At 44.4% G+C, this 12,422-nt stretch overlaps 1 protein-coding gene across 1 annotated transcript in view; it reads left to right on the top strand.

Annotated features, from left to right (window-relative positions):
• Nucleotides 1–337: 337 nt before the first annotated feature.
• The window catches only part of L2hgdh (L-2-hydroxyglutarate dehydrogenase), a 30,216-nt gene continuing 18,131 nt past the window's right edge, over nt 338–12,422 (top strand). The window contains exons 1-4 of the mRNA XM_059279636.1: nt 338–529; nt 4,356–4,471; nt 5,089–5,240; nt 7,940–8,071. Of these exons, the coding sequence (XP_059135619.1) occupies nt 390–529; nt 4,356–4,471; nt 5,089–5,240; nt 7,940–8,071 (540 nt within the window). The 5' untranslated portion in view covers nt 338–389. The remainder of the gene's footprint in view (nt 530–4,355; nt 4,472–5,088; nt 5,241–7,939; nt 8,072–12,422) is intronic.

The following is a 12,422-nucleotide window of genomic DNA, read 5'->3' as shown; positions in this document are numbered from 1 at the left end:
GGGGCCATGGCCGAAGGAGAGGCCGCGGGAGCCAGAGGTCACCCCGCCACGCACGGCCTTCTCTGGCAGCCCAGCGCAGGCGTCGGGTCGAGCCAGCGCTCGCCCAAGGCCCGGGAGAGCGGAACCACCACCCGGTCCCCGCCTGCGCCCTCGCTTCTCTACTCACGACGCGCGGCGACGTCCCCGCGTCTGGCCGGCCCTTCGCCCTCTGGCTTTTCCCTCCGCCGCGTCCGCCCATTGGCCAGCCGCGGCCACGCCCACGGAAGGCAAAAGCGCGCATTTCATTGGCCCTCGCCTGGGGGCGGGGCTGGAGAGCGGCGCGCTTCGCCCGTAGAGTCGTTCGGGCTGCGGCTGCTGAGGCTGGTGGGCAAGGGGAGGTGGCGCAGGCCATGTGGCCCACCCTGCGTTACCTGGGCGGTGCCTGCGGTCGAGCCCCATGCCGCTTTGCTGGGGGCTTCCTCCGGGCAAGCGAGCGGGCGTCCCGGGGGCCCGGGCTTCTGTGCGGGGGTGGCCGCAGCTCCAGCACCAGGTAAGTGAGTGGTGGTGGCCTGCCCTTGCTGCTTCCCTCTGCGGTGGTTCGGACCGGACCTACGCCCCGACTCGACGTCTCTGCCCTAGGCGTTGAAGTCCTGTTTCTATGGTCCAGCCTCGGACTCCAGGAGCTGCTGACCTGCAGGGTTCATCTGCAGCATTTGTGGGCGGGAGGAAAGGCAGTGTTGATTGGAGGTCAGGAGCGAATCTGGCTCCGACTACGCCCCCACCTCTCCGTTTCTGAACCACTTTGAAGGCTGAGTGGTGAATAGGATCCTAGTCTGGCCCCTAGGTGGTCATTTTGAGGATTAAGGGGCCTAGCCCACTGTAAATCAGTGTGCCGATTCTTAGCTAGTGTTCTCTGTGTTGCAAGGAAGATCCAGAACTGGGCTTCAGTAGGGCAGTTCCTTGCACGCACTAATATCCCCCTGAGCAGCAACTCAGTTGCCTACCGTGAGCTGCCTACGGCAAATGCAATGTTGTGTGCGAAAGCTTTAAGGAGGAAAGCTTTTGGTGGTTTTGAGACAGGAAAGTGAGCCTTGCGAATGTAATTTAGTGGAAGACAAAAGTGTGGGAAAGCACTGGAGAGGGACAGTGTCACAGCAGTGTTTTTGTTTAAGCCACACATTAAATTTTAGCCTAAGGGCCATAGAGGCTGTTAAATGGTGTTGAAACAAGGTTTCCCTGTGTAGCCCTGGCTGTCCTGTAACTCCCGATGTAGGAGTAGGTTGGCCTCCAACTTTCAGAGATCAGCCTGCCCGTGCCTTGCAAGTGCCAGGAGTAAAGTATGTGCCACCCCACCTGCTCCATCTTTTGAGACAGGGTCTCTCAAGGAGGTTGGCTTGGCCAGCAAGCTCCAGGGATCTGCCTATCTCCCTACCCTACCCCAAGGTTACAGATGGGTGAGACCATGCTTTTACATAAAGGTGCTTGGGATACAAACTCAGGTCCTTCTGTGTGCACAGCAAGCGTTTTACCAATTAACCATTTTCCTAGCCCCGGACATTTTTTATACTTTTTATTTGGGGACAATTGTAGATCCATAGAAAGTTGCAAAAATTATAGAATAATTTTATGTTGCATCCCCCCTTCCCCACCATTCTCCCCAGTGTTAGCATAGTACAACAGCAAAGCCAGAAAATTAATATTGATACAGTGCACACGTGTTGTTCAGGTTCCATCAGTTTTACATGCGCTCTGTGTTCTGTTTGTACTTCTATACAGTTTAATCAGATTTTGTGTAATCCCCATAATTTGGGCATAGAAATGTTCCCCTGTGGACCTGGGCACACGAGGTGGTAGGGCCCAGCTGTCAGTCAGCTCCTCCTGAGCAGCTCACCAGAAAAGATGAACCCTGACGACTCTCCACAGCTCAGTCAGACATTGAGCTACAGTGCCTGTCCTGGTAGCAAAGTGAATGAACAGTATCTGCCAAGTGCTGGCCTCTGTAATGGTCAACAGTGACACCAATAAGAAATGGGTACCAGTCAAGTCTGGACAGCAGGGGATCAGCCAGATCAACATGTGTTATAAGAATGGCAACAGTACCTCTAGAGTTGGAGTCAAGCTACCAGTTCAGCTGGTGGTGATCATTCAGTCGTAAAAGGCTGGACTTCTATTCTGCTAGTGGCCAGATGTCTGTGCCTTCACCTTATGGAGGGATATGGCTTCAACTCTGCAAATAAGGAAAAGGTAACTACATTTTCCACTTGCAGGGCTGTTTGCCCTGAACATCATGAATTCCCAAGAAGGCTCTTTTATCTAGCGTCAGGTGCAGAAGGACCCTTCCCTGAGGAAATGAACCTGCAGAGAAGACACGTGATGGAATACTAGCAACACCATTGTTGTGAGGCTACTCCACCAGAGAACACACATGGACACTTTTCCTTTCTTTCTTTCTTTCCTTCTTTCTTTCTTTTTTTGGTTTTTCGAGACAGGATTTCTCTGTGTAGCTTTGCGCCTTTCCTGGAACTCACTCGGTAGCCCAGGCTGGCCTTGAACTCACAGAGATCTGCCTGCCTCTGCCTCCCGAGTGCTAGGATTAAAGGTGTGCACCACCACCGCCCAGCTCACATGCACACTCTTAATGCTGAATAGAAAGTCTGTATTGCCCCAGCCAGTGGCTGCACAGGGAACTTGTCCAAATGCACCCCTGAGCCTCACTGTTCTTTGACTTTTATACACAAAACCCGCCTCCTGGTTGATACGCTTTGGTTGGCAGGAACAGTTAGCAAAAAGTGAAACTACAGAGTCAAAAAGCAGGGTTAGTACATTTAGAAACTTTCCTGGATCCTGGAACTTTGGACTAGGTCTTAAATGGATGAGGCCTTCATTCCTGTATTGGCAAGTTTGGGGGCCTCCGTGCTGGGTGCTAAGGTCAGAATGGTTTTTCCAACATGGTGTCAGTTGTGCTAAGGTCTCTGGAGAGAACCTTGGCCACAGCCCATCCTCCCACTCCTCACCCCTTGTTCCACTTGTACCCACAGTTCCCCTAACCCTCCTCCCTGTCCCCCAGGAGCCCACGATAAATGATAAATGCTTCATTATGGAGCTAAAGCTGAGGAGGGTGCAGTGGCCAGAAGATTCATTCAGAGACTCTAGTCCCAGCAGAACTTCAACATCTGATTCTGTCTGGGAGGGCAAAGAGACTGTAAGATAAAGGAAGCCCCGCCGAGGAGATGAACTAACTTCGGGCCAAAAGGAGAATGCAGCTTGCAGCTCCCAGACAGACGAGCCACTGACAGAAAGCCCAAGGGAAGATCTTAGCATCTCCAGCATCCGCTGAGGACCTGAGCCCCCCGCCGGCCACCTAGCTCCTTAGATGCTGGTGGGAAGCTTGTCTGGTGAAGAGCCCCAAATTAAGAGGCCCTTTCAGTTGCACCTCACTGTAGGGTGAACCCTGCCAGGAGTGTGAATGGCATGCGTGTGGACCCCGTTGAAACAGGACCCTTAGAAGAGGTTGTCTCTAGAGTTTCTCCAGGTGAAGAACATTGGCTCCATCGGGTGGGCGCTGAGTGGGATCACTGTCACCTACAGTGGGCCATTAGAGAACAGGAGGGAATAGAGGTCCCAGCCTGTGAAGACTGGGATGTACTGTCTCAACCTGTGATTCAACATTAAATAGGAAATCAAGCTCAATGCCTGGATTCCTTTTCTTAGACTCTCTGATAGAGAATATCAAGCCTATTCTTTTTGTGTGTTTTATATTTGCCTAAGTGAACATTTCTTTGGTGTATAGAGAACATTCCCAAATTATCTGCTTTGTTACATGGCTTCCAGGTTTTCTCCAGGTGATGCTGTTGCAGCCCTACGTGGCAATGAGCAACAGGGCCTGCGGTAGCCTTGCCATGCTTTGGATCCATGGCAGCTTTGGTGTTAACAGTCTGTACATGTGTGTGTTTTCTGTCCACACAATGAATGATACCATGTCCCATCACCACAAAGATTTGTTATCTGTCCCTCTCTGGTCACATCTTACCTCTCCATTCTTCCTAACTCTTGGCAATTACTCTGTTCTTCATCAGAAAACTTTGACATTTTGAGAATCTTCTATAACTGAAATGTAGTACAGGATCTTTAACACTGATTTTATCATACAGTATGATTGATATATATATATATATATATATATATAATATTATCTGTCACATATATGGTATATTACATATAATAACAACATATATGATATATAATGTTATATTTGTTATAATATAAATAACATGTCATTGACAAATTTGTACTTTAGTTTCTCATTAATGAAAATTATGCCAGTGAAGTTCGGTGAGGTCTATAAACAAATTCTTAAAGCTTGCTTTCTCTTAAAGCTCATTTGATATAGTCATCATCGGGGGCGGAATTGTGGGGCTTGCCTCTGCCAGAACACTCATCCTGAAACATCCCGGACTTTCAATTGGTGTTGTGGAGAAGGAGAAAGATTTAGGTATGTATACCATCAGCTTGCTGGGAACCTACTTCCTTTGACGGCTGAATCAGTCATGAAAAACGTTGATGGTAGTGTCTCCTTTTAGATTCTCTTGAAAGGAAAGTCTGGGACAGGGGCTTGTATGGAGGTGGTTGATTTGGGGGGTTGTATGGTGTGGCAGGAAGAAGAGGGTGTGGGGAGACTAAAGAGCACACAAGGGCACACTCTAAATGTGCTGCTAGAGCTTGAGTACCGTGGTACCCCAGGGGGCAGCATGGTCTTTCCAGGCTTGTGTTCATTCTCCATCAGCCTCTAGGATTGTCCCGATTGATACTAACAACTTCACTTCCCTCCAAAAAAGGCCTTGGAGCATGTGCAGAGAGTCGTGGTAGGCCTTTAAAGTGGTTTGGGGAAATGGTGTTTAAACAAAGCTTAAGTGGAACTTGGAGATGGGCAGGAGTGATTTAGCAGTGATGCCAGGGTAGCTGCTATAGGAAGGTGCCAAGAATCAGAACACATCTAGGCAGAAGTTTTAAATGATGTGGCCTCTGACTGCTACATGGATAATTGCTCTTTACCTCCTAGGTTCTGTGTGAGTCATTCACTTTTCATACCCTGTCTCTCTTGTTTTATAGCTCTTCACCAGACTGGACGGAACAGTGGTGTCATACATAGTGGAATTTACTATAAACCAGAATCTCTGAAAGCTAAATTGTGTGTAGAAGGCGCTGCCCTCATCTATGAGTACTGTAACCTCAAGGGGATCCCCTACAAGCAATGTGGCAAGGTACAGCATTTCACTAGGGCCTTGGCTTGTTTATTTTATTTTTTTAAGATTTCTTTATTTAATATGCAGTGGTGTTTTGCCTGTGTGAGGGTATCAGATCCTCTAGAACTAGAGTTACAGACAGTTGTGAGCTGCCATGTGGGTGCTGGGAATTGAACCCAGGCCCTCTGGAAGAGCAGCCAGTGCTCTTAACCTCTGAGCCATCTCTCCAGCCCCTTGGCTTGTTTATAACTAGAGTTTTCTTAGGTTTAATGTCGAAAATTTAAAAAAGATGTGACTTTTTCTGCTCTTGTATCTATGTAATTTAATGTAGTCTAAGGAATAACAAAAATGATGTGATGACTTTATGTAATTAAAAAATAAGTTTTACTACGTACAGTAAGTATACAATTTAGTTATTAGTGTATTTATAGAGTTGTGCCACTATCAATACTAATTTTAGAATATTTTCATCACCCTCAAAATAAACCATAATAAAATAAACCAAAATAAACCAGCTCTCCATTCCTACCTCTCCTGAGTGTCTAATAATTATTTTGTTTTCTGTTTCTATATAGTTTACCTGCTTTATACTTTGTATCTCTGTCTCTCTTTTTTTTTAAACAGGGCTTCTCTATGTAGTCCTGGCCTCCTGGAACTCACTCTGTAAACCAGGCTTGGCCTTGAACTCACAGAGATCCACCTGCCTCTGCCTCCCAAGTGCTAGGATTAAAGGTGTGTGCCACCACCACCCAGCTTATATATATCTTGTAAATAGAATTATGTCAGAACATGTGCTATTCTATGACATTTAAAAAAGATATACACTTACCATAATGTTTTCAGAGGTGATCCATGTTGTAGCATTAATTAGTACTTCACTCTTTTTTTATGGCTTCATTCCATTATGTGGATAGGCCTCATTTTGTTTAGGTACTTATCAGTTGATGCATTTATGAGTTTTTTCTGCTTTTTTTTATTATGAATAACACAGTTATAGGTATTTATGTATAACGTTTATGGAAGCCCATTCACAATGAACTGTTCATTGTCAATAAATATGATGTCCCATCACCACAAAGATTCATTATCTGTCCCTCTCTGGTCACATCCTACCTCTCTGTTTTTCCTAACTCTTGGCAATTACTCTGTTCTCCATCAGAAAACTTTGTCCTTTTGAGAATCTTCTATAACTGAAATGTCTTTGTTGGAAGTTTTTGTTTGGTTTACTTGTCACTGTTCAGTTCAGGGTTTTGTTGTTTGTTGTGAGTCATTTTCAGATTTCTAACCATTTGAGCATCTGAATGATCTGCTTTCTTTGTCATAGTTAGTTGTTCACGCCACCCTTTATGAGTCTTAGTTCTATAAGGTTGGTCACGATGTCCTTTCTCCACAGTTTAAGTCTGAAAGCTCATTATTGTCATTCAAGATGCATTACATTAAAAAGAAGATGCGTTACAATTTTTTTTTTTTTTTTAGTAACATGAGAAAATGCCCTGACAGAATGTTAAGTGGGGAAAGGAAGGAGAAAGTTGTGTAGTTTCTGTTGGATTGTAAGAGGTCAAGATGGCAAACCTTTATCTGCTTTATGATTTACAAATACTCCCGTTCTGTGATCTTTTTACTTTCTTGACGGTGTCCTTTGACTCATTTTTGTTTGAAAAGTTAATCGTTTATTGACTCAAGTAGCCTTTGTACCTTGACCAGAAGCATTGCCTCAGGGAATTCTGTTGACTCTTTGGTATGAGGTAGTGGCTTGTGCATGCTAATGTACCCACAAGTGTGTATCTGGGTTTTGCCTTGCTGTAAAATAAGAAGAAACTCAATTTCAGATCTTTCTCCAAGATATATAGGAAAAGAGTTCTGAGGAAAGTTGATTAAGCTGGGCAGTGGTGGCACATGCCTTTAATCTCAGCAATCAGGAGGCAGAGCCAGGCGGATCTCTGTGAGTTCGAGGCCAGCCTGGTCTACAGAGCGAGATCCAGGACAGGCACCAAAACAACACAGAGAAACCCTGTCTCAAAAAAAAAACAAAAACAACAACAAAAAAGAATAGTTTGTTGAGAGTAGTGCCCCATTATACTGATTATTGACTGTTTTTTATGAACAAGCATTTCACATTTCCTTGTAGAAATAAGAAAGGTACTTACCTTGAAAGATACAAATGGGGATAGAGACATGGCTCAGCAGTTATGAACACTGGCTGCTCTTGCAGAGGACCCATGTTCAATTCCCAGCACCCACATGGCTCAGAACCACCTGTCACTCCAGTTCTAGGGGATCCATGACCCTTTCTTCCCTCCATGGGACATCGCACACAAATGGTGCAAAGACCTACATGCAGGCAAAACACCCATACACATAATAAATCTTAGGAAAGAAAGCTGTAAACATGTACTTCTCTTGTTGCTGGGATGGAGGAAGTGATAATGATAAGAGTTGTATATGGCTGGGATTATACTGAAGCAAGAAATGGAAATTGAGGCTGCATTTCACATTTGGGAAAATTAGTTTTAATGCTATTTTCTTAAGACATTTTTTTTTCTTAGTGAAGGAAAGAAATAAAATAATGAACAAAGAGAGAAGTAGATTTATGAAAGAAAAATGCTTTATATTAGCCTTGTTTGAGAATGTAATAATTTGTGATTTTTACATTGGCTATATATTTGATAGCTGGTGATATTTTTAACTCTATTCATACGTTTTGTCATTTTCTGAAGCTAATAGTAGCTGTTGAACGAGACGAAATTCCCAGACTTCAGGCTCTGTATGAGAGGGGTCTGCAGAATGGAGTCCAAGGCTTGAGACTGATCCAGCAGGAGGAAATAAAAAAGAAGGAACCATATTGCAGGGTGAGTGATTGACCAGCCTGGTGCACATGGTAGTTTCCATAAACTTTTCCAAATAATGCTGCTGTGAATGAACATTCTAGAATATATGTTTTGGGAAAAAATGTTAATATTGCTATTGGGTATATATATATATACATCAGAGAGAGATTGTCAGGTTGCAGTTTATGTGGTTATGTTCAGCTTTGGTAGATAGTGCCAAAACATTTTCCAAAGTACCTTGGCTTATTCTCTCAGTCACGTAGAGTTCCAGTTGCTCTGTGAAAACCTCAGACACGTGGTCTTTGTTTCACTGAAGTCACTTTTGTGGGTATGTCCTACAAGCTGAATCTAAACTGAAAATTCAGTAGCCTAGAAATCTTCCAGATTCGGGGATGTCGAACATGCCTAATCCAAAACTTCAGACAAATCAAAATGTTCCCAAATTCAAGTAGTTTTTGAGCATCCTGTTGATATTTTAAAAGTTTTATATATTTTCAGCTTAGATATTCTCAAACTGTAGCATTACATTATGCTTTTAACTTACATTTTCCCAATGAGCCGGTGTTACATACCTTCATATGTTTATTTCTGACTTGGAAACTTTTCCCCCAGAAGTTCCTTATTTGAGTGGTTTGACCATATTTCTATTGGGTTTATTGCTTCTTTTATAATTATTAATTCTTACTAACTTTAGAGGTCCATTACCTAGTCTGTATATATCTGTTATGTATATAAATATATACTTGTTAGTACAAACTCTCAGTCATTCAAATTTACCAATAAAGACTCAGGAGCCAGATGCTGGGGTGAAAGCCTGCTAGCTCAGAGAGGCAGAGAAAGCACCCGACTGACCTTCCTCCTCTACCCATAGTATCTGCAGTCCCTGACGCCTCTCTTCTCTCCTACCACAAACAAAGCTCCTCTCACTGAAAGTCCCTCCCTTCTACTTCCTGTGTGTCTCTCTGTCCATCCTCCTGACTCCCTTACTCGCTATGGTTTTTTCCTGTTAACTGGTTGCTTGCTCTCTATAGTTGAGTTTATTTAATCCTGTTTACAGCATTCAAGCAGAAAGCTCTTGGATTAAAGTTGTGTGTTAGGGCTGAGCCATACCACAACTAGAAATAGGTTTTTCTAGTAAACAGTAAAATCTTGGGGTTCACAGTGTGATCAAATATCCTGCAACTGTTTGTCTAAAAACTGCATTTTACCTTTCATTTGGAATTGAGTTTTGTATATAGCATAAGGCATAGGTCAAGGTATGTTCAACCCTCCCCCATGAATATCCAGTTGAGCATCATTTATAGAGACTATATTTCCTCTACTGCATGCAGCACACTTTTTTGATAGCAAGTGTCTGGGTTGTGAATGGACTGTGTTCTGTCCTGTTGTCTCATGTATTATGTCGTAATTACAGTATGTGCTAACTGTTATGCCCAGATCCTGGGGACCCCCAAAAGACCACCCTGGAGACCGAATCCCATATGTAAAAGCAAAGAGCCTTTATTACCTTCAAGCTCCAGGCTTGGTTTCTCTGTCTGTCCAACGCAGCAGTGGAGCAGAGAACCCCAAGCTCAGGTGGGGTAGAGTTTTTATCATAGCAGAGGTTGGGGTGAGGGGGTTTCCAGGGTTCAGGACCCTGATTGGCTGACAGTTGTCTAGGGGTATCTGTAAAACAGAAATAGGTGTGTGTTAGACTCAGGGACATCTGGCCACCTTATCTAATGGTTGGAATGTTTGGGATGTCAGGTACTTCCCCTTAGATGTAGGCCCTCCCTGGGTGGGGTCAGCTTATGGCTTTTCCTGGGTCTGGGTGTTGCCTGCCATGGCAGCTGTGTGGTCAAGCTGTTTTGGGGTCCCTCTACGCTACCATGTCTTAGTTACAGTAGCCCAGCTGAAAAGTGGCTCCAGGAAGCCGAGCCGAGGCGGCTTAGACAGAGAGGGCGGAGGAAAGCAGCAAGGGCACACAGCAGGTGGGCACTTTCAGTGTTTCTTTCCTGCTAGTTCAAATAGGGTGCTTTGTCACGCTGACTACAGCTGCTCAGCGTGGAGATTTGGCTGGTTTTTCTGCCTCTGGATTCTTACGATTAAATGAACAGTTTTGCTGACATGAAAGTGACTCCATTTCAGTTTGGTCTGCCAGGACTTATGGTGGGGCCTGGTGCCAGAAAACTCAGTCTGGAAAAAACTCAGCCTTCTCTAACTTGTACTGAATAAGTGTTTTCCAAAAAGCACACTAAATTTGTTGGTATTTCATAGTTTTGTGTGGATTTAATATGTTTTGATTGTGAAGTTAATAAGTTGGAATTTCACTGGCATGAATTGCCTTTGAGAATAAAACAATTCGTAAACTTCAAAAAGGAATGCCAGTTTAACATAATAATTTTTTCAAAATATTTATTATGTATACAATGTTCTGTCTGCATATATTCCTACACCCCAGAAGAGGGAACCAGATTTCATTGTAGATGGTTGTGAGCCACCATGTGGTTGCTGGGAATTGAACTCGGGACCTCTGGAAGAGCTGCCAGTGTTCTTAACCTCTGAGCCATCTCTCCAACCCTTAACATAATAATTTTATCTGCTAATGAAAAAACTCTTTAAAATTTAATGATTTCTTTGAAAAGACAAAAAAAAAAAAACCTTTACAGGTTTGGCCATACTGTAGAGATAATTCCATTTTAGAGCCTGAGAATAGATTCTTCCTGCCGTGCCAAAGTTTAGGGGATCTGAAAGGGCTTATCTCATTTTCCTCTGCTGTGTGTTCTCATGAAGACCTGTAAAGACTAGAGACACCAGGAACCAGAGCCCAGTACTCTTTATCAGGCTTTACTGTCTACAGTTTCTCAATTTTTTTTTTAATTTTTCAAAAATTTTCTCATCTTGTGAAGATTGAGGATGAATCTGGATATTTTCTTCAAACCTGACCATATGATCCTTCTAAATCCTTTGAATGAGGCAGATGAGGTGTATGTACTGATAATAAGAAGTGATAGATGGGGCTGGAGAGATGGCTCAGAGGTTAAGAGCACTGCTTGCTCTTCCAAAGGTCCTGAGTTCAATTCCCAGCAACCACATGGTGGCTCACAACCATCTGTAATGAGATCTGGTGCCCTCTTCTGGCCTTCAGGAATACATGCAGACAGAACACTGTACACATAATAAATAAATAAATCTTTAAAAAAAAAAAAAGTGATAGATGTGCACCGAGTTAGGTGTGGTGATGTACGCCTTTAATCCCAGCACTTGAGAGGCAGAGGCAGGTGGATCTCTGTGAGCTTGAGGCCAGCCTGGGCTACAGAGTGAGTTCCAGGACAGCCATAGCTACATAGCAACACTCTGTCTTGAAAAAAAGAAAAGGAAAGAAGAAATCGGTTGCTATTTTCCCAGGCTCCTAACAAGTGCTTTGCTCCCAATAATGGACTCAAAACAGGTTTATTTTCTGTTTGAGTCAAGGCAAACTTTATTTACTATGTGCCAATACCTTAGACACTGCAGATATGAACGATGAGGAATAAAGTGTGGCTGCCCTCCTGAAAGGAGTCGTAGTGTGACAGGAGAGAGGTGTTAACATAGCACAGAGTGCTAACTCTTCTGATGGAGTCATTCTCTGACTTGCTGTTAGCACAAGAGGGAAAGCAGCCTTCCCAGAGGCGAACGGCCCCCTTGAAGATTGGATAGAGGACTTATAACAGAGGTGGACCATGCTTCTCTCTGCAGCTGCCACACAGTGTTGTGCTCTATGTGATGTCATCCGTAGTCATAACTGTGACAATACGTAGTGGGAAATAGAGTCTGGTTATTTCACAGAGGGACCTTGAGGAAGTTCCTCCCCTTTCTCCTATCCTCACCATCACAACCACAAATGTTTCCATGGTACACAGTCGCTCCCGAGTCTCCCGGCTGCTACAAAGAGGTTCATTAGGTCAACTCTAAGCATTCCTTGCTCCAGATCCCTTGAAGAAGGCTGAGTAACCCCAGGGCGAGGTCTCGCAAAACTCGAAGCTGCCTCTGTGCACTTTGAAGTGGGGAACAACTCTTGATGGCGCCCTCTGAGTCATCCCTGGTGACAGTCCTGACTCGTCTGACCCGGGTGCCCTTTCTGTCAGCATAAGAGGTCAAGCACATGCTTTTCTCCTTTGTTTCCTTACTGGGTTTAGCTCCCGACTCTGCTTGACCCACCTTCCAGCCGCCCGACCTGCCATCACATTATTTTTCAAGCTGTGACCTGCTAATCTAAACGGCCAGTTTCCAGGTTGAGAGCACAGCCAGCCTGCCCACCAGCCCCATCTCAGCCGACCATGCCGTAGCCAGGCCTGGCTGGGAACTGGACGGCTTGCCTACGATGGCTTGTTCCACACTTTCCGTACACATT

Source organism: Peromyscus eremicus, chromosome 14, assembly GCF_949786415.1.
Source record: "Peromyscus eremicus chromosome 14, PerEre_H2_v1, whole genome shotgun sequence".
Lineage (NCBI taxonomy): Eukaryota > Metazoa > Chordata > Mammalia > Rodentia > Cricetidae > Peromyscus > Peromyscus eremicus.
The sequence above is the reverse complement of the archived record's forward strand: the minus strand, read 5'-3'. Positions and strand labels throughout refer to the sequence as shown.